At 45.7% G+C, this 25,660-nt stretch overlaps 1 protein-coding gene across 9 annotated transcripts in view; it reads left to right on the top strand.

Annotated features, from left to right (window-relative positions):
- The window catches only part of rerea (arginine-glutamic acid dipeptide (RE) repeats a), a 130,465-nt gene extending 105,603 nt beyond the window's left edge, over positions 1-24,862 (top strand). For 7 of the 9 annotated variants that reach the window (XM_026153751.1, XM_026153750.1, XM_026153754.1 and 4 more), the window contains 14 exons: positions 1,593-1,692; positions 2,382-2,480; positions 9,403-9,483; positions 18,282-18,444; positions 18,567-18,659; positions 19,203-19,402; positions 19,581-19,742; positions 19,837-19,950; positions 20,046-21,424; positions 22,062-22,284; positions 22,385-23,105; positions 23,891-24,061; positions 24,171-24,351; positions 24,460-24,862. In XM_026153751.1, coding sequence (XP_026009536.1) covers positions 1,593-1,692; positions 2,382-2,480; positions 9,403-9,483; positions 18,282-18,444; positions 18,567-18,659; positions 19,203-19,402; positions 19,581-19,742; positions 19,837-19,950; positions 20,046-21,424; positions 22,062-22,284; positions 22,385-23,105; positions 23,891-24,061; positions 24,171-24,351; positions 24,460-24,493 — 3,721 coding nt within the window. In that variant the 3' untranslated portion in view covers positions 24,494-24,862. The remainder of the gene's footprint in view (positions 1-1,592; positions 1,693-2,381; positions 2,481-9,402; positions 9,484-18,281; positions 18,445-18,566; positions 18,660-19,202; positions 19,403-19,580; positions 19,743-19,836; positions 19,951-20,045; positions 21,425-22,061; positions 22,285-22,384; positions 23,106-23,890; positions 24,062-24,170; positions 24,352-24,459) is intronic. The other 2 variants (XM_026153755.1, XM_026153757.1) reach the window with 1 other exon arrangement.
- The last annotated feature ends 798 nt before the right edge of the window (positions 24,863-25,660 follow it).

Genomic DNA, 25,660 nt, shown 5'->3' with positions numbered 1-25,660 from the left:
AGTGATGTGTGTTGACAGGTTTCTGTGTCAGAGGCCACAGTGTAATTAATCACCATGCCACCATGCCAGACAGCATTGCACAACTTCCACTGAAGTTTATGTTTAGCCTTACCTCAATTACACTCGGGTCCATAATATTTTGGCCAGTGAGGTAATGATCATAATTGCTGCCGTGAACACAGGTGTTGTCATAAAAATCAGTACATAACAGAACAAACTTTGATAACAACACCAGTGTTTACCTTTTTGCGTGATTCAAGAATTTCAACAACAATATTTTGTTAATGATTTATAAACTATGACGTGCGAGTAAAATTTTCCAAAGCTGTTCATGTTTTCTACAAATGAGGTGCAGCGCGCCCACGAGCACGCCGCAGGTGCCAGCAGTAACTTTTGTGAGTTACGATCTATTTACGGTTTCTGTTTTAACATTTTTTAAATGTCAGTGATACTTTTTACTTGGATAAATGAAGGGAACTATATAGAAAAGTCATTTTGCCACAAACTGCAGCTTCGCCTTACTGTTCTTTCTGGCTCAATGTGACTTTTTTTATTATTCATGAGAGATGTGTTTGACAAATTACACTCCAACAAGTCATTTATTTAGTTTAAATTCCCACAATCATTTGTTGGCAAATACCAGAAATCAGTTTTTCGCAGGCGATTGCTTTTTGGCACGATACCGGCAGCGTGCCACCCACAGCAGGTTACACAAATGAAGAGGTGCACGACAAGCTGAAACTACAGCAAAATGCATCTCACTTCAGCAGCACTGATTTATTCAGTAGATCTACTGTTTAACACTCCTTTTTTCTTTTTTTTGAATATCTTTATTATTTCCTAACAAATGAGGCAGACATAATATCTGAATTCGATTCAAAGTGTTGAAATTATGTTTTGTAGCCTTTCACTATCATTTTAAATGTGAAGCCCAGTGAGATAGAAGTCCTGAAAGACCACAGAAAACAACTAAACTGCATGATGATTAAATTATTTCCATGGTTACAAAAAACAACTTTGTAAGATGTAACCGAGTCAAGAGCTCAAGTAGGTTGGCTTATCGTCAGTCTACAGTCTAGAGACGTCTTCGTTAATGCACATAGAGTTTAGGATAAGGTGCAAACCACCGGTTACACTCAAGAACAGGGAGATCACATCAGACAAGCTGTTTTATTTAATACTGGGTTAGTTTGTCCAGTTAAATTTTATACATGGCCCCCTATTATGAATATGCGACTTTATGAAAATGGTCATAATTCTTGAAGGGTTAATGAAATACTTTTGTTAAACTGCTTGAATTAAAGCTGAAAGTCTGCACTTGAATCACATGTTTGTTTGACTCTAAAACTTAATCATATAATTGCAGATATGCACATAAATGGACTGCGCGATCATGTTTGTTCAGTCAGGTGACCTCTGTGTTTCAATATTGAGGTAGTGTGCAGGCTGTTTATTCAACATTATGTGGGTAGCCACGTTTGAATGGCAGGAACTGTTTCCAGGTGTCCTCTGCTTATGTTTGTGTGGGAATGATTAGCTAGATTTGTGGCCTTTCCTTTAAAAACGTTACATCATCTGTGTCATGTCCACAGGAGCATGGCTGCCTTCGCAGGGATGTGTGATGGAGGCTCAACAGAAGATGGGTGTCTAGCAGCGTCTCGAGATGACACTACATTAAACGCACTTAACACTGTAAGTAGCCTTGCAGCAAGTCTTAATACTGCGAGCCGAGCGTGCATCACAGAAAATGAACAGAGTTAACGATGAATCGCAGAGATTTGTACGGTGCGTTCAGTGTGCAGTGATTTGCAGTGATAAGTCCTTTTCAGCAAACCCATCCTCAGGAGCCGGCAGTGCATTAGGCATAACGCGAGGTTTGTCCGTCGGATTGATAATGAATACTGGAGGAATTGAGAGCAAGAAAGAGATTATAATCACCATAAACAGGGCATCTATATTCCAAATCTATAAGCTGGAAAATTAACATAGCGGGCAGGTCACTGTCTCTTGACCTTACTCTCCATTTGCAATTCCAATGAGTGATGCTTGTTTATTCTCAGAGGAAGAGCTCCAGCGCTGTCTGCTTCGCCCAGCCGAATGTGACACAAAGCTTAAAAGAAGCACGGCAATTGATTTTGTCACTGTTATTGTTGTTATATCTAGGCTGGGGTCTTGGGTCTTTAGTGTGTAACATCCCTCTCATTTATAGTAACAGCTTCAGTCACACCTGGATGTAAAATCTTTTTGCGTTGCTTTCTGAGCTCATTAAAAGGTGCGGATACTACTCAGGTGCCCTTAGTGAGACTGGTTGTTTTTTTTTAAAAGCTATGTTTGTTTGCTTTCTCATTTATTTGTTGTTGTTGTTTTTTCTTCCCCTCTAGCTTCACGAGAGCAGCTACGACGCCGGCAAGGCTCTGCAGCGTCTGGTGAAAAAGCCGGTACCCAAACTGATAGAGAAGTGCTGGTCTGAGGATGAAGTGGTAAGAGAGCCATTCTTTTATGTTGTCACGCATTAGCAAACGCGTGCTGATCTAAAAATAACACGGGCTGCATAAATATTAGTTGGTTTCCACAGCGAGCTGCTGTTTTTGTCATTTCATTTCACTCTGTGCGCCTCTTGTTCGTCTGCCGTTTGACTTTAGAGGGAGCTGTTGAGACTCTTGGCCTGGCCTCACAAAACATCAGTAAAAACACTTGTCAGTTTCCAGCTCCTCCAAGGCTCAAGAGCAGCTGCATCCTGTTTATCACCCACAGAATAAATCTTTAGCATAGAAGCCTGGAAAAGGGGGAGAAGAGGGGAAAAAAGGGGGGGCTGGTAACGTTTGCCTCCATTTCAATTTCGATGTGAATTTCAGCACAGCTGTTGAAGGGCTGGGATCAGAAAATGGCAGCCCTTCTCCCTGATCAAACACTGCATCATGAGTGGGAAGGAGGGGAATGAAAGCGCCAAATTAGACCGTGTCAGAACGACTGAGCGCTCCGGCTTTGGCCTTGATGCGTTATGACACACTGCGCTGCATGTTTGTATACTCGGGCTCTTTTAAAGATAACACTGCTGAAGGATCTGACTGTAGATCTTAGAAACAAACACCCGCCTCTCTCGCTGAATGGCTGCTGTTAGTCGTTCCTCCTCCTCAATGAATCAGCCTTTCCTCTCGGTGATATTGTTTTCGTAATCCTGACGCTTGGCAGACTTTGATTCCAGCTCGTATCCAGTGGAAATGAATGGGCGTCGTTTGTCTTGTAATCAAACACGACGGACGCGTTTAAATTAAACCCTCGGCCCACGGCAGGGCCGCGGTGGATCACAACAAATTAAGTGAGCCCTCCTTTTTTGTGGACTACTTATGAGTTTGCCTTTTATTTGTGCGTTCGTATTTACACTTGCCGATGGCAGGCACAGCTGTGCAAAGGTAATCAGAGCGAGGGACGGGGCGCGGTGATGGGAGGCTTTATTGCCACACTCGACCACAGCGGGGTCGACCACAGACCACTTGTCAAAGAAACGCTGTCTCGGCAGCAGGAGACTCAGACACTAAAACAAGCTCACAGCAAATCATTTGGGCAATTTGAATAGACCGAATATTCCATTACAGTCACATCCATTATTATGTACATATATGTGTGTCTGATTGTGTTATTTTGCTGTTCCACTGGGAGATGATGTGCTGAAACCGTCACCCCGCTGCTCTCTGTGTTCTGCTCCATTCACTCATTCATTTATACGGATTCATCTCACCGTGCTGACGGCGTTATGTAACAAGAGCCGAGGAGCTGTTGGGGAGTCCGGTACGCAGCGTCTGCCATGTTCTGTCCCGAAAGCGTTTTGTGTCTGCGGGTGGAGGCAGTCAGCAGGATTTCACCTGCAACACAGCATCTGCCGCCCGGGGGGGAAGCAGCATCTTGACTCTTGGCCAAGGACACGGCTTCCACTGATCTGATCACCACTTGTGCCTTTTCAGCCCTGCAGCCTTGAGGGACAGGTGTAAATGCAGCTCCAACCTTGACGTACTCGCAGAAACCAGCCCTGCTGCTCTTCATTTATTCATCATCACCCCCGTCGCTCTTCTGCCTCCTCCACCTCCTCCCTCTTGTATCTCGTCGCCTCCAGGACTGGCTTCATTATCCCTGCCTGTTCTTTTCTCACCCCAGCCATTCTCTTAGAGATGTGAATAAAAGTGACAGCAGGGACCGCTGAAATGACAGAATCAGCCTGTCTGCGGGGTCACTTGCCACCTTCCCTTCCTCCCTCTTTGACTCACATCTCCTGTCCTCCGTGTGATTACGGCTGCAGCAGCATATACTCCTGGACCTCGTCTCAACCTTCTAAACTTTGAGTGAAATGCGAATAATCTCCCCCCCCCACACGCGCACACACACATTCAAACGACAGGACCGCTGCCACAGTCATATGTTTGGCGTTTCATTACAGCTCTGGACGAAGTGACAACATCTCAAAGCAGAGTGTCGTTTGATTTTTATTGTCCTCTCGCAGGAACAGAACATTATTTCACTCCAGAAAGATTTGTGACAGTCAATCCCCGAACAATCCTTCACCGTGACATTATTAGTGCAACTGTCAGACACCGGAAATCCATCACCTTGACGCCAGCGCCAACCAAAACCCTTTGACGTGTGACTAAGGCGATGACTGCAGATTACGCCCAAGAAAAATCTCGCGTGTTTATAAAATAAAATATGAAACTGTAAATAATTTATCAGAAACATCTACTATGCGGTCTGAGCTCGTTGTAGCTGTTTCTCAGTGGGTGGTTGGGGGGCGCGTGTGGTTGATTTAACCACAATTGCAAGATTTGCAATCTTCTTTATACACAAATAAATTTTGGACTGAGCTTTGAAGTTGACTCGTACCTCAGTGTTTTCAGGCTTTACTGGAGACTTCCTGCAGCTTCAATTAGTTGTTACTAATTTAGTAATAATAATTAATCGTAAAAATAAAATATGTTCTGATTATTATCATTTTATTTGATCGAAAGAGGTAACATTGAGCTGATTTTAGTTAAAGTTATTCATTTAGATCCACTGTGTGTCTGTAGAATTCAAAGGAAATCCAGTTGTTTTATCAGTAAATTGATTCCTCTGCACCTTCTGGCCCTTCAGACTTTGCTGAAGGTCATCATAATGAAATGTGGCTTCACCCGAGGCTGCTGTCATTCCTTCTAGTAAATAAGCGGTGCTAATAATGCGCCGGCCAACAGGAGGTGCCCTATAAACAATCAGAAGCAGCAGCCGTGCCGTGTGTGTCGCCACGTCACAGATAGCGAGGCTGATCTACGACTGCTGCAGGGCGGGAGGTCTATTCCTCAGCCAGCTGCACTCTGTTGCGGCTTATCTCCGGCTGTTTCTTGGGCTGATGGATGACTGGAGCAGGGCCTCCGACAGCAACGAGGTGGGGAGGGGGGGAACGAGGGAGAAGAGCAGAGTAGCGGCCCCCCAGTGGTAGAATACAAACCTGCAGAGCCGAGCTGACACCCAGCAGACAGATAAAATGCAACACACCTCCCTGTTTCCCGTGCCGCAGGCTATGTTTAATGTCAACAGCAAAATTTATTCCCTTTATTGTGCCAGCAGTGTGTTTCTTTTATTTAGGAGACGGTTGTTGTTTGATAACTAAGTAGCAGGCAGGATGGGTGTGTGCTGGAATTTCCTGCCACCTTTTGTGTCACTGCAAGCAAAAGAAAGCAGTGGATGTTGCTTTGCTTTGCAGAGGATCAGGATACTCTCACATTTGTTGTTTTAAAAAAATAAATAAATTGAGGGCGGGGTGACTTTTAGGTCTTTTACAGAAAAGTTAAGGCTTATAAAATATACTTTATGGTTGTAATTGCGGGACAACAGTGCAAATTTTAGCATATCTACATAGATTGTGCTTTCTGTGAGGTGTCTGTACAAAGAGGATGTGGGTAGTCTCTTGTCTGTCAGTGCGGTTCCCCCTATTCAAGACTGTTGTGATTTCCTTTCTGCTCACCAGGCCCAATGTAACGGGCTGATGTTTCATAACAGACGTGTGTGTGTGTGTGTGTGTGTGTGTGTGTGTGTGTGTGTGTGTGTGTGTGTGTGTGTGTGTGTGTGTGTGTGTGTGTGTGTGTGTGTGTGTGTGTGTGTGTTTTTCTTTGCTTTTTGTTTTTGGCTAGCTGACTGATTGCCCTCAGCCCTCTGGGTTTATTCGCATCAGGCTCGGAAAGGTCAGCTTTTAACAACAAGTCAAGTATAATGACTCCATATTGAGTGGAAGTAGCTTTGTTTGCTGCTGTGCTGGTCTTGCGTCAGTGTTTTTATGGAATGACATTTAGCGGGAATTATGTCCTGTGTGTGTGTGTGTGTGTGTGTGTGTGTGTGTGTGTCTGAGTCTGAGCCTGTCTTTGTGATATTATCTTTGCGCCCATGTTTGCATTTATCTTAACCAGTTTTACTGCTTCGAACAATCACCTCTCAAGCAGGAAGTGCCTGCACGCAACAAAGGGCTATTTAATGCCTTTTTTCTTTTCTTTTCTCCTCCTTATTTTTCTTATTTTACGTCTCCTCTCTGGGCTTACAATAGTGCACTGTTGGACTCGGGGCGGAAACTCGGGGCGGGTAAAAAGCGCCAGCGCTCTGGAACACGCTCAGAGAGAGACGCCTGTTGTTTCTGCACAGCGGATGGCTATTTGGTAGCGCTTCCACCACCCAGCTGCCCCCCTCTCCCCTTCTTGCTCACTCACTCACTCCCTCTCTCTCTCTCCCCCCCCTTGCTCAGCTTGCTCTGCCTCTCCGAGCCCCTCCTCTGCCGCTGTGTTGCCTAGCAACCAAGGGCTGGAGCAATCGGAGCAGGGGCAGAGCGATTCGGGGAGCAGATTGGCAGATGATTTATTAGCTGGGCTGGAGAGCAGTGAGCCCAGGCAGCTGAAATGGAGCCTTAAACTGGAGCCGACATGTAGAGAAGGGAGGAGGGAGCCAGCGAGAGAAAGAAAACGAGAGGGAGGGAGAGCACGCATGCAGCTCCTCTGTGGAGATGAACGGGCGCACTGAGTAAATAGTACAGTTGGGGGGGAAACATAATTAAGGTGACATAATTAGGACAGATGCAGGCTGCACGGGCAGGTCTAATTGATTTTTGACGTAGAAGCTCTGCAGGCTCAGGTAAAGCTGAGACATGGAAATTTATCCTCAGCACCACCTCACCCCTCATCCACCTTATCATCTGGTCTACCTCAGGTTCAGGTTTATTAAATATTTGTGAATCCTCGGGTAGTTTTCCTCTTGTTTTTCCCCCGCAAACATTTGTGAAGCTAATACTTCAGCTGGTTATTTACTCGGTTTTGTCAGCGCCTGTCAAACAAACCCTGAAATAGGCCTTCCACCGGTGCTCTGTTGCTCTCTAGACTGCTTTTGAGTGACAGTGTAAATAGTAATCTCCCCCTTAACCCCCTTGAGTGGTCGGAAATTTTTTTTTTTTTTCCCGTTGCATGTGGTGCTGATGTTAGAGACGGCTCCATCTACTGGCTAATCAGCCGCTACACCTTCAAGCTGATGAATGCAAATTAGCTGCTGTCTCATGACACTTACAGGACAGGCCGTTTTGTTAAGCTGTCAGCTGAGCGCGACTAGCTTTTTGATCAGGCCCTTTTGTGTTTGCTTGTTTAGTCTGGTTTAATTTCGACCTGTGCCTTCTTTCTTTATGTTTTTGTCTGCACAATAACAAAGCAGAGCTGGAAAATTTGAGAATATCAAGTTTGCTTGTGTTAAGGACGTAAGTATAGTAATTCACAAAGCTCTCTCTCGCCTGTAATTTTCCCTGAAAGACAGTTGTGCTTCGCAGCAGGCTGCGTTACTTCTGTAAATTTGGCTTTTGTTCCCCCACCAAAATGAGGTATGTAAACAATCTGTGGTTGCATAACATACTGTACATGGCATGGAAAATGAACTCCGGACAACACAGGAGAGGCTCCATATCTGGTTTTCCCGCCCACTTGTGTCCTTTCCACCGTGTCCAAGACCTTTCTCCACACAAATTGTGTCAGCCTGGCTCCCCTCTCAGGCGGGCAGCTAGTTTTGCCTCTGTGCAGGCTCACTCCATGCTGTAGTTTCCTCACAAGGAAATAGAAACCTGTGTAGTTTCAGTCGCAAGCATTGGCTTAGGTTTCTGTGTGTGTGTGTGTGTGTGTGTGTGAGTGAGAGGGGTGGGTAGAGAAGTAAAGCTTGCCCATTCAGTGCTAGAGGCTGAAATGAAAGCTGTGCCTAACACTAACATGAAGCACAGGACTCCACTTCGGGTTTTCCATCCTGCTGCAAACCAGAGGCTCTCTTGCAGAAAGATCACATGTAAAGCCTTCCCCTTTGTAGTGGAAGAGCAGAGAGTGACAAGCTATTTCTTTCTTGTTAAAAAAAAAAACATAAGAAGAACGACGTCCTGTCGGAGACATTGTGGATTTACCCCCCTTTAATTTTCCCTTTACCTGTGGGTGGACGTAGAGATTTGTGCTGTGCTCCCCGAGGACTTTTCTCTGCTTTTCTTTTTTTTTTTTGCTGGAGTTACTTGGTGGAAACGGTTGGCTGAGATCACTGTGGAACGGGGCTCGCCTCTGGAGCAAGAAAGTAAATCTGTTGGTTGTCTGCTTCGCTGGTTATGAATGTTTTTCAGCCGTCGCTTTTTATGGCTCGCAGTCTGTGGCTCTTAAAGGAGAAGAAATATATGTAGGTTGCTCTGATTTTTGGGGGCTTTCCGACATTGTTTTTTCTTTTTGTTTTTTTGTGCTCACATTGAGGTAAGGGCTCTCGTTGACGTTCAGTTTATTTTTAATGTCAGATTAAATCCAGTGTCACAAAGTAGCCTTCTCTGTCATCGTGTAGTTCACCTCACTTAGAAAGAATTCTTTTTTTGGGGACATTTAAATTTTTCTGGGGTTTGTTAGATTGCCAAAATATAACGACAGAATTAGAAACGGAGTGCCACGCACAGAGAGGCATCTTCAAGTTTAGCTTTTGACTTTGAACTTTCACTTGGGAGATTAACAACACGTTTGGCACGTCTGCTGTTGTGTTTGTTTTCACATTAGATCGTGTTTGTCTAACTGTATGTTCTGCGCTCGTGAAACGACGAGCTTAATCTCAGCGTCTCTCCCTGCCTTGCCTGTCATTTCCTCTCTGGTTTTGCCCTGACATGGCTGTGTTTGCTCCGGAGTTTAAACGGCTGTAGAGGTTTATAAAAAACACAGCAAACCTCAGACGACCGCAGACTAGCGAAATGAAAACAATGTTCTTTGTCGTGGTGTTAAGCAGAAAACTTTATTCTGTGGTACTTTAGCTGACTTAACATATACTCACTGCTCTCTTTTTTTTCTTTCCCTCTCCCCCCCTCTTTCTCTCGTTCTCTCTCTCTTCCTCTGTGCAAAAAAATTGCAGAAGCGCTTCATTAAAGGGTTGAGACAGTTCGGCAAAAACTTCTTCAGGATCCGGAAAGAGCTGCTGCCCAACAAAGAGACGGTAAGCTCGTTTATTTCTCTCTGTGCCACTGATACAAAAACAGAGAAACTGAAGCATTTGCAGTTTCCTTGTAAGTTACAGAAAGCAAGTTTTAGTTTAATGCTGTGAGGCCTTATTGTTAAGAAGCGCTGCTTGCCAACAACTCTAGCGTAGTATTATCACATCAGGCTCAGGGGAAAATAATAATATTAATATTAAAAATACTTGTTTGCACCTGAGTGTAAACCTGAGCTTAAATGTACTTCCCAGGCAAGTTACACACTCAACATTAATTAGCACCCTCTGTTAGCAAGTAGTAAACAAGTAGTGCAGATGTGATTTGAACCACTGTGTTTACAGCATATGTCAGCTCTGTGGAGAAGCCTGCTTTATCTCATGTTTGTGCTACAGTGCTTTATTATTAGCACTTGGGATTTTTCCTTTCCTTCTCTTGGTCTTTCAGCCATTTTCAGAGCAAACTAAAGGGCAATGCGATGTCTTCCACTAGGATTACAAAGCAATAAACGTGACTGTTTGAACATCAACAAAGTTACATTTGTGTCTGGCCTGGTAGAGAGAATCAAAGGCCATAACTTTGATTACTGTCATTTAATCAAACCTAAGCTAGTATTTTTTTTAATCTTATAAATTCAGAGAATTGTTTCCTTCTTAGCTGATTGGAGAGGAAAATGTTTGTACACTCCAAACTTTTGCAACTGGAGATTATTGTGCCTGCGGTTAGAGGTAGCTTCCTGTTGGTTGTATCGTATGCCTCCTTTAAACAAAAGCTTTGTCACTGACTGCCAAAGTTGTTTTGTACCTCTCGCACTTTGTAAATGTGTTATTTATGTACATAAGCAGAGGGAATTTCCTCCTGTCAGCAGCTCCCTGCTCTTCGTGCGGGTGTGTGTCGTAATCGTTATTGAACGTCCGTGTGACCCGTGCCACAGTACAAACAGGTCAGATTCAGGCCTGGCAATGATTAACAGCAGCTCACCTCGTTCAGTGTGAACTTTGTGTTGGAAACAAAACACAGAAGCCACACTGTTTTTGTGCTTTTACTTCTTTAGATATAAAACCTCGTAAAGGGCTCGACCTGCATTTTTATTTTGCCTGTAATTGGCTGCAGAGCGAACAGGTTCATGTTGCTTCAAAGCCTTTAGACTCGGCTGTTAAATAATTCTTAGATATACATTTTGATTCATGAAACAGTGCAGACTTTGCTGTTTCTGCGAGGCTGCTCCTGCTGGAAGTGTGCCGATATAGTGCTGACACAGACATCAAAGGAAAATCAAAGGTGTTTGTCATACTTTTCATCTGCTTCATTTCCTCGCCTGCTCTGAGGTGAGGGTACGTCAGCCCTCCTTTTCTAAAACCCGCAACATATCCTGTAATATTTTTACACCCCAACTCTTTAGTGTCGTCTCCTTTTGTGCTACTTTTTTTTTCATACTTTATTCCTCAAAACCAATTTGAGTCTCTTGAATAAGAGATTAAAGTGTATGAATACTGTTTCCTCGCAGAGGGTTTCTTCAATTATTTTTACTGGTTTTGAAATATATGACTAGTCCAGTTGATTGGCTATAAAGGAGGTATTAATGCACTTCAACCTGGAGGGGGGAGTCTATTTGGCAGGAGAGGTAATAGACCTCCTCCAGGATATGGGCCTGCCACCACCACAGAGCAGAGAAAGATTAATTTTTCCCCCTGCAAATGGAAAATAAACTGGCCTTTAAATATGAAAAGATGACTGGGAGAGCACGGAGAGGGTAGTAGCGTCCTATGAAAAAAGGGAGTAAAATGGGCATTGGCTCAAAAGAGCCAGTAAAGTCTGTGTTTTCACACAGACTTTACATCTTTGCTTATGACTGAGCTTGTTTTTGTGCTGCTTGGCTGATCGGAGCAAGTGCCAGCTAATACCCGGAGGAAAGTGCCCATTTATTTTCTCCCTCCTCATTCCCAAATCCCAGATCTCCAGAACATGAGAACAACAATATCTCTAGATATTTTAGGTGTGGGAAATAACAGAGATTTTTCCCATTATCTCCAGTCTCTCTCTGTCTCTCTCTCTCACACACACACACTATTCCAGTTGCATGAAAGAAGATGTATGAGTCCTGAGCGGAGCGCACAGCACAAAGCCCAGAGGTCCGGTACCGCGCGCCCGGCCCTCACTGCTCCTCCCGCTAGCTCCTATTAGCCGCGCTGCCCCTGAAGCGTCAGCACGGCTCGAACAGCCAGTGCCAAGGGTAAGCACCCAGCGCTGTGTAAACACACCAGGCCCGACTAGCACTCAGGAATGCCTTATATAAAGTCACATAAAGGCCCACAGGGGGAAGTGGGTGGGTGTGTCGCCTGACCGTCTGCAACTGGCCACCATTTCCTTCACTCACGAGAGGACGTCATGGAACACGATCTGCTGCCTTCAGTGTTTAAACAACCGAATATGCTGAAATGGTAGATCACAGATAACTACGCGCCTGATATTTTCACTGGGAGCGTTTTCATAAAGAACATCAACAGACGGTGTTTGCCAAACTGATTTAAATCGGCGACTGCTTAGTTTGCCGTGCAGCTCGACAGAGAAATCGACAGCTGAAAATTAGATCAAATTAGAGAGTTTTGGCCCATTTCCTTGCAGGACCGAGCCCAGACGACGTCACTGGTGGAAAAGGGTACAGCACGAGCAGCAGCAGATTGCAAATGAGAACGTATTGCAATACCTGGGCTTTTACTACTTTAAAGACAGACTGTTTTCAGTGTGCAGACAACAGTGTTACTCAGCAAAGTAAAATATGCATGACAGCGTAAAAAACACTGATGTAAAAGCAACTCATGCCTGAAATTATATTCAGTACAGGTTGTCTCTTTGCGTCCTGTGAGATTTTAAATTGCATGAAAACACTGGTAATTTACTTACTTCATGCACACATAAGTGTATTATACTCTATATTTATAGATCAAGAAAGTGTTTCACAATACAACTCAGAGCAGCCTTAATCTAATAAAGTCAGTGAAGCAGTGTAAAACAATTTACAGGCATAGGACAAAAGCATCTGAGTGTGTGTGAGAGCTTTCTTTCCCTACCAGCTTCCCTACTGGTTTCTCTTTGCTCCATGTTTAAATATTTAACTTCATAAAGGCCTAGCATTATCACCAAGACGACTCCGTAATTGTAGTTCGGTCATATATATTAGATGGTGGTGTCGTTTTAGTAATGTTACTGCCCAGAATGTCAGCTGTAATCCGTGTAGACGTAGAGGGCAGGAAAGGTGGGGGGGGAGATAAAACGCTAAAACTGATTTGGTGAGACGTTTTTATGCTGCTGGTTCCTGCTTTGTTTTTGGCACAGAGCACATTAGAAAAGCTAACACAGGTGAAGCCACAGTGTGCGTTTTCTTCTTGTTAACGTCACGCATTGAACAAGCGCTCTCAGTCAGCAAACAGTTAGCATCCAACACCAACTGGTGAGTTTATTGGAGCTTTAATTTATCAGCTTCCTGCAGTTTGTTATCATTCTAGCGCGTGCGCTCATTTTCAGGTCCACACAGAGATGCTAGATCTGAGCTGTATGTCTGATTTTTAAAGGAGGCGATGTGCCGAGCGCTCCTTACAGCATCTTCTTCTCTCGGAGAAAAAAGGAACCACTCGGTCCCCGAAGGCCCTGTCATTTATGGGACGCCCAACAGGAGAACGGTGTTCCCAACACAACCTCACGCAGCAGATGTTTGCCCCGGTACAATCTGTACAAACGTCGCATTGAATTCATTGCCATGTCCTCAGCTCAGCAGCCAGAACCTCGGGGATGAGTGTGATTATAAATACTTAGGTTGAAACACTAATTAAACCAGCGGCAAACTACAGGAGCCTGGTCCAGTTGGCAGCAGCTGTCGGCGGTGTGACAGAACAGCTTCCGCGTTTGGTAAATGATATAACTTGTTTAGGCAGTGAAATCGCTGCCGGCTGATGGAAGCTCAACCAGCACGTATTGATGTTCTTTTAACAGACCACAGGCAATTTAGCGCAGCTGAGTGTAGGCAAAATCTTTTTTCAGCCTAATAGACGGAGCCCAGAGAGCCAGAGCTCCTGTGTAATTGAGTTCTTTGGTAGGCTTCATGTTGTGAGTTTTGTTTTTGTTTTTTTAGGGGAGGGGAGACTAGCTTATCAGCAGAACACGCAGGATCGACCCTCCAGCAAAAAAGGCACTGTTGCCATCCAATCTGCTTTCACTGGCCAAATCGCTTACAGCAGGAAAAACACGAGTGCTGATTCTTCAGCATGTGCATCCCTGACCTGTGAAAGCAGAGCTTATTCAGTCATTCTCCGGCAGAAAGGCGCTGCGCAGCAGGGAACGGCTGTCTATTTAGCCGCCTTTCACATGCACCCCGCTCCACCAGCCAAGATCTTTTCACTATTCAGTCTTTCTTCGTTTTTGAGGCATCGCTATGGTGTAGGTGTGTTTTTGAATTCATCACATACTGTACATGTGCCTAGTAGCTTAAATATTTGGCCTTGTCATTTAGTTTCACACAACACAAACACAAATAAATGACGCAAGGAGGGAAAGTGTAGTTTGGTAACGCTAAGCACTAATAGTTTTTATTCCACCTGACATAACGATGTTTTATTTATTATTGGAAATTTGTAAATCCAGAACTAGACTCTGGTGTCACTGGCTGCATATAATATAAAAAGTTTGGAAGCGCACATTTCTGTCATCTTTACCATTTCGGCAACTTTAATAAAAATCCTGATAATTTCTAAAATAAACTTTCACTGAAACATATTAAATGGGACGCACAAACCCACTGAAGCACATACACGTTCATAAAGTTACGCCCTCCAGTTACATTCATGGTGAGGATGATGGCGAAGTCGCACACGCTCCAGACAGTCTGTCATGGGCGACGGAAGAGTTGGGAGTCCACAGGTCCAGCTCATGTATAATTAAGCCCTGGCTTGATTTAGCTCAGAAATACTTCCCCTTTCACCTTACTGAAATGAAGCAGGAAGCAGTCCTCCCTGCTCTGACTGCAGGCTGTGGAGGAAGCAGGAGTAGCGCAGGTTCATGCTGCACTAATGGTTGTTTACGCAACTCGCTGTCAGCCACCAGAACCTAGAAATCACACGCTCCCAGCCCTCTCTGCTCCCCGACCGCCTTAAATTTTTAGCAGAGATTTTTATTTGCTGTGAGATTTTCAGGACTGGTTTGTGGTTGGGATTCAGTGTTGATTGTCCATTGTTCTCCGCTGCTGGCTTTCTTTTTTTCTTTTTTTTTTATATTCCTCCCTCTCGACTCTCCTCGGCACTCAGCCCTCCCCCTCCTCGGCTCTCCCCTGTTCTCTCCTCCTTCCCCTGCTCTTGCCAATAACGGCCTTAACCGTTTGGCTTCATGTCAAAGCAGAGGCCTTTTGTGGCTCTGTCACAAATCTGCCAGGAAAAACAGAAACCATCTGTTCAGGCCTGGGCCTGAGAGGAGATGAGGGTGTAAATACACGAGTTTAGCCCTCGCCCTCAGCTCTACCCGTGTACATACGACCACCGAGCTCACCCTCAACCAGCGCTCCCACCCACAATTACACTGCAGCCTAAAGTGGTTAACCCTTTCAGTCAAAATCTGGCCTCAGGAGGAATTTTCCTAATTTCGTCACCTGCTAACCTCTGTTAGCAGCTGTTTGTGAGAATAATATTACAGTAAGGTTAAAATACAAAAGTCACGCATCTCTATATGCATGCTTTATGAACTCGAACTGCAAGTATTTAATTTAAAGCGATAGCACAACAATCACTATGAACATATTTTTTTAAATAACTGCACATCTTTATGTAGATGACCATTTTAAGTGGCAGTAACTGGAACGGAAGGCCTGAGCGCCCTGATATGAGGGTAAGCCCTTCCCTTGCTGGATAATCCACTGGCCAGAAAGCTCCTGCAGATGGAAGCAGCCTAAAAGGCCTAATAATACTGAGCTTATGTTGTCACTATCTCATGTTCTGCAAAGCAGCAGCAGCACACTCTGTGCCGCTCTGCAGCGATTTAGTGGACTAGGGAGAAAATTATGCTGCAGAAGCCTTGGGACTATGTAAATTTGTCTTTCAGCTGTTTTAGATGCAGGTTTGTTTAGTTGTTTCTTTTATGGACGTGTTAATTTTATGAAGGGAGGGGAAAAAGACATGGCATCAGTAGGTAAAACACAAACCTGCTTCCACAACGGCCAAACGGGGAGAATAAACTGCGAGGTAACTGGAGTTAAATTGTTGCTGCGGGCATGTGGCAGCATGATAAAGTGGCTCTGATGCAGAAAAGTCTTCAGTCGGTGTGAGAGACGGGACTTGCACAACTTCAGAGGACCCAAATCTGTCAGTCTCACTGTGACACAAATGTATTGCACAAAGCTTCTCTCACGTGCAGCATGTTCACATCGGGCTGTTTCTCTGCACAACACGTTCACTGTGCTCACAGTCCTTCCTTTATCAGTGCGACTGCACTACACAGTTATTACAGTTCTATGATTTTGAACGAGCTTTTATTATTATTTTTATTTTGTTGTGATTTTTTGCTTTGGATTCAGTCTTGTTTCAGTTAGTTTTCAGTGCAGGTTTGCTCATTTCAGTTTGAAGCGAGATTTCGGAAAGTCACCACAGATATAATTTTTTTTTAAAAACAGGAGATTTTGAAAGCAGTTGAGTCTTAATGGACATGTATATCAAAGCCTCATAAGGCAAGTTTTGGAAAAAAACAAAAAAAACACCGAACACTAAAATTGAGGATATTTTCTCTTTATTTTCATTTTAGTTTGAATTAGGTTCACAAACATCTATTTTTTTTAATTCATTTTAGTTACCTGCAACCTAGTTTTAGTTAACCATGCTATACTTGCTGCATTCAAATTTAAAATCTGTGTATATTACAGATATTATTGTACTTGCAGACATTTCCACTGCATCATGTTTGTACTGAATTTGCTGAACTGTGCTTCTTGTTTTCCTCTTTTTTATTTACATCTAGCTGCACCAGCTCATCACCACACCTGTTAATTCCCATTCAAAAGCCCAAGTTAATGTTTTCATTAGCCCCTGCCTAATGTAATGGTACTTGACACAGCGTAAGTGATGGAGAGGCAGGGTGACCTTTCCTTGTGTCTGCCAAGCTGTTGCTGAGGCCGTGTACTTGTCAACCCGCAGCGAGGAGGCAGAGAGGCACTGCTGAGAACAGTCATTAAGCACAGAGCAAAGCCAGCGCTCGGCACCACTCGACACTTTTGATCTGCACATTTCAATTAGATTTCACATCAGGATGCCCGCCTTCTTTCAGTTAGCACCTGCGCCCTTCCCCTTCCCAACTGGCTGGCAGGTTGAAGTGGGAGGCGCACAAGAAAGGCCACAAAGTTCTGTCGCCGACTGAAACGGCAGCAGCATAATGTAGCTTTTAGGTGATAATATAATCAGTATCCATGTGCTTTTTTATCTTAAAGCCCACTGCATGTGGAATCCATCCACCAATCCAGATAAAACCTCCACCAGCTCGTGGGGTTTGAGACTGTTTTCGGCTGGAGCAGTGGTTTTCCTGGTGTAGTGCCTTAATTTACCCTGAAATGTGAGGAGGTTTCATTGAGCTCAGACACCCTCAGTAAATGTTTCCAGCACTGCTTTGCCTGATAAGGTGGATCCTGCAGGCTCTGGTAGATATGAATTTCCCCTAAGAGTTACATTGTATGTGTACGTGTGCTACGGTTCACTGGCTTTATTTTCTGTTTTTGTTAAAGTGGGGGGGGGGCTTTTCTTAGCCATTTCATCAAATCACTTCCTCCTTTTTCATGTTTCGCTACATTTTGATAGACGATATCAGGCTGTTGCTGAAAAGCTGTTAATGCATTTCAGAGAGTAATGGTGTGACTAATTAATGTCAAGTTTCTCGGCTGAAGCAGAGAAGGAAAACAATCAATAGCCATTAAACCCTGGGAGCTTTGTTGAACAGCGGTTTAACAGACCTCAGACAGTGGCTGGGTGCCCTCGGGGCTTTTGAGATTACAGGTGACTTACTGCTCACCCTGCGAACACACACTGCACCTTTTGTAAATTTGTTATAGAGTCAGTGGAAGATGACTAACAAGTGAGAGTTCACAGCGAGGCAGAAAAGGCGAAGCTTTACAGGAAACTACATAATTGCCACCGACTCCTGTTGCCAATTTTTAGGGCTTGTGTTTCACGAGTGTGGCAGGAAAGCTGCAGTTAATATGCACAGGCTGCCTCAGCAAAGTGCTTTCTGATCCATGATTGCATGTGTTAATGTTTCAGTTGGGTATTGATTTCCTGACGGCCTTTTGTACACTGGATTTATCCGCCCCGCTCGCTGGCAAGCGCACCCCTCCGAATGTTTGATTAAAGTTCAATTGACTCTTCCAGTGAAGGGGCGAGGAGCCATTTCACTCCCTATTTGTAGCGCCAAAGCTCTGCCTGACATGTTCTTTTGTTCCCATTCAACCTCCTGCCACCCAGGCAGCCACCATTGCACTGATCCTAATATCCCTGCATTCAGTGAGTCTCCTGGCCTAATCCTGGGACAGACAGGGCCGCAGCACAAACATGCCCAGCCAGCTACAAATCCTGGCATGGACTGACCCGCTCCATGGCCTTTCACTGTGAAACGCAGCACCCACTGCTAATGTGTATCCTCCACAGATTTCATTCCACCTAACTGCAGATATTTCACCTCTTTGCAATCAAAAGTGAATCCTCCCCCTTATCACAGACGCTCGTTTGCGTTCCTAAGATGTTACTGCCTGTTTTAACGGTGCCTGTTTATCGTCTTCTTTCAGGGAGAGCTGATTACTTTCTACTACTACTGGAAGAAGACTCCCGAGGCGGCCAGTTGTCGAGCCCATCGCCGACACCGTCGTCAGCCCGTCTTCCGCCGCATCAAGACACGGACCGCCTCAACTCCCGTCAACACTCCTTCACGCCCGCCGTCGAGCGAGTTCTGTACGTAGCTTTGACGTCATGGTGGCAGCTGGGAGGAGAGGGGACGGCCTGGCCTGACATATACTCGTTGGTCGGTAAAGAGATGTATGTGACGTATCTTTCTCCTTCCTTCTTCTCTCTAGTGGACCTCAGCTCAGCCAGTGAAGATGACTTTGACAGTGAAGACAGCGAACAGGAGCTAAAAGGCTACGCCTGCCGCCACTGCTTCACGACCAGTAAGATGCCACATCTCTTTTTCGTGCGCACACCCGTCATACGGACTTGCTTGGCTATTCCCGTCCTGTCTTGGGATCGGTGTGAGCCCACCCAACACAGCACTGTGTGACAGATGGGCATCAGAGTATGTCAGGACTAATTTGATCAAATCAGACATGAACCCACAGCTCGTTCACTCTCTCCACCTCATTATCCTTCCCCCTCTTTGCACACAGCTGGCTCCCATCTGAACACGCTGACGTTTCTGCCATCCAAGCAAGGGTGGCTAATAACTTGGCTTTATAGTGTTAACCCATCAAGCTCTTATTAGTAGATTACTGGGAGTTTAAATGGGGTATAAAACAGGGGACAGATTAGACATTGATTTAGCGCCTGTAGTACAAACATTTTTATTCTGTTAAATATTGAAAGGAGAAATTATTTTAAGGTGGTGCCTGTATTCCTCAGTATTACTGCAGGTTGTCAGATGATTTCTGTGTGATGTTTGTGCCTCTCTGCTTGTGTGACTGTGTTATTTCACAACTGTAAATGGCTTTCCTCAGCCTCCAAGGACTGGCACCACGGGGGCCGCGAGAACATCTTGCTGTGCACCGACTGCCGCATTCACTTCAAGAAGTACGGTGAGCTGCCCCCCATCGAGAAGCCCGTGGACCCTCCGCCATTTATGTTCAAACCTGTCAAAGAGGAAGAGGATGGACTCAGCGGGAAGCATAGCATGAGGACCCGACGGAACCGAGGCTCGGTGCGCCAGCTATCCTTCTATTTTCACTTTTAGGAACCATACCCTGAGATTTATCCCTGGAGCAATCCAGACCCAGATTACAAAGAAATAAGCTCATAATCTCAAACCAAATGTTTATTTTATTCAACGTTTGAAAGTTTTATAAATTGGGCTAAATTTTCCTTCGTTCAAACTACAGATGTCGACGCTACGTAGTGGTCGTAAGAAGCAGACAGCCAGTCCTGATGGCCGAGCCTCACCCACCAACGAGGATTTGCGCTCTAGCGGACGTACTTCACCCAGCGCAGCCAGCACTGACAGCACCGACAGCAAGACGGACTCCATGAAGAAGCCAAGCAAAGTAAGTACAGCAGAGAGTCGCTGACCCCTCGTTTTTCCTTGCATGCACCTCTGTAATGTATACTTTCTGTGTCTCTGCTGCTTTTGCTCCACAGAAGATTAAAGAGGAAGCTCCTTCACCTATGAAGAGTGCCAAACGGCAACGGGAGAAAGGAGCTTCAGACACAGAGGAGCCCGAGAGGGCCAACGCCAAAAAGTCCAAGACACAAGTGAGTCTGCTTGCTTGTGTTATCTCTATGTGTTATGGGGAGGTTGTGTAGTTGGTGTGCTGATGCGCTTCCTTTCTTCTCCTCTGTCCCCACAGGAGCTGAGTCGGCCAGACTCGCCTTCAGAATGCGAGGGAGAAGGAGAGGGAGAGGGCGAGAGCTCTGATGGGCGGAGCATCAACGAGGAGCTCAGTAGTGATCCTAAAGACATTGATCAGGACAACCGGAGCTCTTCGCCGAGCATCCCGAGCCCCCGTGACAATGAGAGCGACTCGGACTCCTCTGCCCAACAGCAGCAGCTCCTGCAGAGCCAGCACCCTCCAGTCATCCAGTGTCAACCGGGCACCTCAGCCGCCTCTTCGGCGCCCCCTCCACCCACAACCTCAGCCCCCTCACTGCCTCCGCAGGTCTCCCCTGCTGCAGCCTCCAGCTCTCTACCTCCCCAGCCTCTGCCCCAGGCGAGCCCAATGTCTCTAATCCAGTCAGGAGCATCCCTGCACCCTCAAAGGCTTCCCTCTCCACACTCACCTATGACTCAGGCTCCGCCTCCTGGCCCCCCAGTTCCACCTCAGTCATTACCCAGCCCGCATCACGGACCCATGCCTCCCATGCCTCACCCGTTGCAGCCGGGCCCCTCACACATGGCTCACCCTCACTCCATCACCCCTCAGGGATTCCCTGTGGGTCCGTCTCAGGTCCCACCCCCGCCGGTCTCTGGCCAATCACAACAGAGGGCTCACACGCCTCCTTCTCAGTCCCAGTCATCTTCTCAGAGCGGCGCCCAGCCTCCCAGAGAGCAGCCCTTGCCCCCCGCACCAATATCTATGCCTCACATCAAGCCCCCGCCAACTACACCCATCCCTCAGATACCCAACCCACAGTCTCACAAACACCCGCCCCACGTATCGGCACCTCCATTCCCTCAGATGCCTTCAAACCTGCCTCCGCCTCCTGCCCTCAAGCCTCTCAGCTCTTTATCCAACCATCATCCTCCATCAGCACATCCGCCTCCCCTCCAGCTCATGCCTCAAGGCCAGCAGCTTCAGCCTCCCCCAGCCCAGCCTCCAGTTCTCACCCAGTCACAGAGCCTCCCACCTTCAGCCAGCCACCAACCTCCTCCAGCTCCTCCTCTGCCACCCTCCGCAGCAGCCTCACATCCCAGCGGGCCACCTCAGCAACCTTTCTCATCTCATCCTTTCAGTACAGTTCTACCTCCAACCGCCCCTCCCCCATCATCATCAAACTCTATGCCTGGCTTGCAGCCTCCTTCTTCTTCGGCTCCATCCTCTTCCATCTCCATGCCACTTCCTGCCTCTGTCACCTGTGCTGGCCCGGCCACAGCAGTCCCACCCATGCACATCAAAGAGGAGCCTTTGGACGAGTCGGAAGAGCCAGAGAGCCCACCACCCCCGCAGAGAAGCCCCTCCCCGGAGCCTACAGTCGTCAATACGCCCAGCCATGCCAGCCAATCAGCACGGTACGTCTGTCAACAGCCTGAGCAAACAACAGAACATCAAACATCTGTAAAAGAGAAAAACATACACCTGCACAGGTGGCTGTTTATCAGTAGTCTGCCTGTTCTCTTATCAGGGGATACTGATTAGCTCTCCAACAAAGAGTCGCCCTCAGGTTTTAAGTCTTTAATGTAGGCAACTAATCAAATGTCCTCTGCAAAACAGGCATCCAAGGCCACAATTAGCCTCGAGCTCTGAGTAGCTGATGGTTCGGAATTATCAGAGATGGAAAACAGGGAGATTAATTACAGTGAGATGGAAGTGTATGAAGCATCCGAATATGAGTACGTGTTGCTGCCTCCCGCTTAAGTGACTCTCAGACTGCCAATGAATAGCAATGAGGAGTTTATTATAGGCTCAGCGTGGCAGGAAAAGTGAATGCTGAGGGAGTTTGTTTGCTTTTAAAACATGGACTAATGCAAGCTAATACCAGCGGTGTTTTCATCATTTATCCTGCCATTCAGTACACAAAATTTCACATGGATATGATGATCAAACCTTCTTTTATCAGTTTTTTTTTTTTTTCCTCCAAACAAATGTCAGTTTATGAACGTAAGACATTATTTTAACGTTTTTATTTTTGTGTCTGTGTTTCTACAGTTTCTACAAGCACTTGGACCGGGGGTACAACTCGTGTGCTCGGACCGATTTCTACTTCACGCCCCTGGCTTCATCTAAACTGGCCAAGAAGAGAGAGGAAGCTCTGGAGAAAGCCAAACGGGAAGCAGAACAGAAAGCCAGGGAGGAAAAAGAGAGAGAGAGGGAAAGGGAAAAGGAGCGAGAAAGAGAGCGGGAACGAGAAAAGGAAGCTGAGAGAGCCGCGGTGAGTGGTGTAATCGTTCTTTTACTTTTATGTTTCGCACTGGTTTCGTTAAAAAAAATAAAAGTAAGAAAAACTAAGCATGATGTTCCTCTCCTCACAGAAAGCCTCCAGTTCATCTCACGAAGGCAGAATGAGCGAACCTCAGATGGCCGGCCCCGCCCACATGCGTCCACCCTTCGACGGTCCCCCGACTACTATTGCAGCTGTGCCTCCCTACATTGGCCCCGACACACCCGCCCTACGCACCCTCAGCGAGTATGCCCGGCCCCACGTCATGTCCCCCACCAATCGAAACCACCCGTTCTTTGTGTCACTCAACCCCGCAGACTCGCTGATAGCTTATCACATGCCCAGCTTATACAACGCTGACCCAGCCATGCGGGAGCGTGAGCTTCGAGAGCGGGAGATGCGCGAGAGGGAAATCCGCGAGAGGGAGCTGAGGGAAAGGATGAAACCTGGTTTTGAGGTCAAGCCTCCAGAGATGGACACACTCCACCCTTCCACAAACCCCATGGAACACTTTGCTCGCCACGGGGCCATCACGTTGCCCCCCATGGCCGGCCCTCACCCTTTCGCCTCCTTTCATCCCAGCCTGAACCCATTAGAGCGTGAGCGGCTAGCCCTTGCGGGGCCCCAGCTGCGCCCAGAAATGAGCTACCCAGAGAGGCTGGCAGCAGAGAGACTCCATGCAGAGAGGATGGCAACAGTGGCCAATGATCCCATCGCTCGTCTGCAGATGTTCAATGTCACGCCGCACCACCACCAGCACTCACATATTCACTCCCATCTCCACCTCCACCAGCAAGATCCCTTACACCAAGGTAAACGAAAGCCCTGCTTAATTCATAAATGCATGACAGTGAAATTAAAAACTGAATTTAGAAGCTTTAATTACAGATGACAACTTAAGAATGAACAGATACTTTATTTAATTAAATGTTTGAAGACCAAAAGTAGAGCTCTGAGTCACTCACAGGTCAATTTAACCTGTTATCACTCTGAAATAAATATATATATTGTATTTTTGGTTATGTAGTATTAATTACTACATTTTGATTAAACATAACAGATGCCAGACTGCTTTTTGAGTTCAGGAAGCATGTTGCTGTTTGAAATTTTGCCATTTATCTGCACTTATTCTGATGTTGTTTAAAAGGAAAGAGATGTTTTGACAAAGTTGTTGCAGTGAAATGAACAAATGATATATTGTATTAAGTATCGAAGTGAGCATATCTGTCATGGTATTGTATCATTTATATATTTATATTTATATACATATATATATATATATATAATATGTACTGCACTAATTTGTTACTCCTCTCATTAAAGACTGAACAAAGGGACTTGTGATCAGTGTCACTGTAATGTAGTGTACATCACTGACAGGCTGGATGACAGGAAGTCATATCTTCCTTAAGTTACTGACAGAGCCAACAGATTTTTTACAATGGATAAATATAGTAACGTAGTCCCTGCAGTCTTTAAATCAACCTTGAGGAGTAACGTTACATTAAGCTGAGTATCATTAATGTCTGTAGCATGCTGTGTGATACACTATCTTGTAATGAGTGTACCCTGAACCTAAGACTCTGACTCCCAGAAGGTGGTGGTGAATGTCTTGTGTGTCCTCCAGGTTCCGGCGGCCATCCGCTGGCAGTAGATCCCCTGGCCGGACCTCACCTGGCACGCTTCCCTTACCCACCCGGCGCCATCCCCAACCCTCTCCTGGGCCAGCCGCCGCACGAACACGAGATGCTGCGACACCCAGTTTTTGGTAGGTTCTCAGCCAGTGTTGACTCTCCTTACTCACATCTATCAGTCTGAGCTTCTATCATCTATCAGTCTGAGCCTGATCACATTTTCTGTGTTGGGTCTTCCTCCAGGTACTCCATACCCACGGGACCTACCAGCAGGTATTCCACCAACTATGTCGGCGGCCCATCAGCTGCAGGCCATGCACGCCCAGTCGGCCGAGCTCCAGAGGCTAGCCATGGAGCAGCAGTGGCTGCACGGGCACCATCACATGCACGGAGGACCACTGCCTGGCCAGGAGGACTACTACAGGTAGTTTATCCTAATTATTGTTGTAGTCGGGTTTTCTGAGCATGCTTGATTATGTTTTGTTTTTTTGGTTTTTTTTTATTTTAAAACATTGCTCTTTTGTCCTTTCAGTCGACTGAAGAAGGAGAGCGACAAGCAGCTGTAACGAGCCGAGGGAGGCGGCGACTGACAGGTGCAGGACACAGGAAGTTGTTACAGAGCAGTTTCAAAGAGGCTCTTCAGGATCCTCTGAACACTTTCAGTTTTGACGAACAGAAAAAGCCAAGTGAATCGTCTGAGATTTCTCCTGAGATTTTTGTTTTTGTTCATGTCGAGGACCTTTTTTCTTTTCTTTTCTTTTAATTATTATTTTCCAAGACATTGACTTTCTTTGGTATATAGCCAGTAGTGACAACATCCTCAAGACTCCTGCATGACAAGCTTCCCTGATGTTTTTTTTGTAGGTGCTAGAACAAGACACTGTGCTTATTACAAAACAAACAAACAAAAAAAAAAAAAGAAAAAGCCGAGACCGGTCAGACCATTTATGGAAAAATAACAAGTGCTATCTTAAATTCAACATTTATTTTAATACATTGTTGGAGGTTTTTCATAATTTTAAGAAAAGCTACAGCATGGTGTTTTTGAGTCTGTAAATAGTATATATAAACATATAATTATTATTATAATTATTATTATTACTAGGTGTGGACTCCAAACCAAGTCGTTTCAACCTCCAGTTATAATTGTTTCAAAGCATTATCCCTTGTTTCAGAGGGGAGCACCATGGCATTATACGAGCAGTTTCTGAGAGTTACGGTTGCGTTGTGACGTTCCTCTGACATCACTGTGTTTAGATTTAGCCACACATGCACTATGTAAACCATCAGCCTGTCACGCCAACCACATCCATTCATCGCCTTCCACGCTCGGCCGGTTGAACTCGGCGTGTGGACTTTTAACGATGGGGGAAGCACTTGAAGAAGTGACACCGTGGTCGCTGGCGCTTCTGTGGAGTGCACGCTGAGGATGGAGGGAAGATATTAAAAAAAAAAAGAGTTTGCACTGAAGGAGCGTCCTCGAGCTCAGCTGATTTTATCCATTTTGATTGAAATTACTATTTAAGAGCCAAATGAATCCTCTACTTTTAGGATTTCTTTTTAAAGGATATGTGGTCACCTGAAACATCGGCTGAATGAAAGAAATTTGGGGGGGGGAAATTGCTTTGATTTTTTTTTAAACAGTGTTCACTGTAACAGGAGCCTGACAGGACTGTTTTTGTTGTGTGAATGAGTGGCTGTGAGTCTGTTCTAGTTTGTCTTCTAAATGTCCC

Source organism: Astatotilapia calliptera, chromosome 20, assembly GCF_900246225.1.
Source record: "Astatotilapia calliptera chromosome 20, fAstCal1.2, whole genome shotgun sequence".
Classification (NCBI taxonomy): domain Eukaryota; kingdom Metazoa; phylum Chordata; class Actinopteri; order Cichliformes; family Cichlidae; genus Astatotilapia; species Astatotilapia calliptera.
This window is presented reverse-complemented; position numbering and strand designations above follow the sequence as displayed.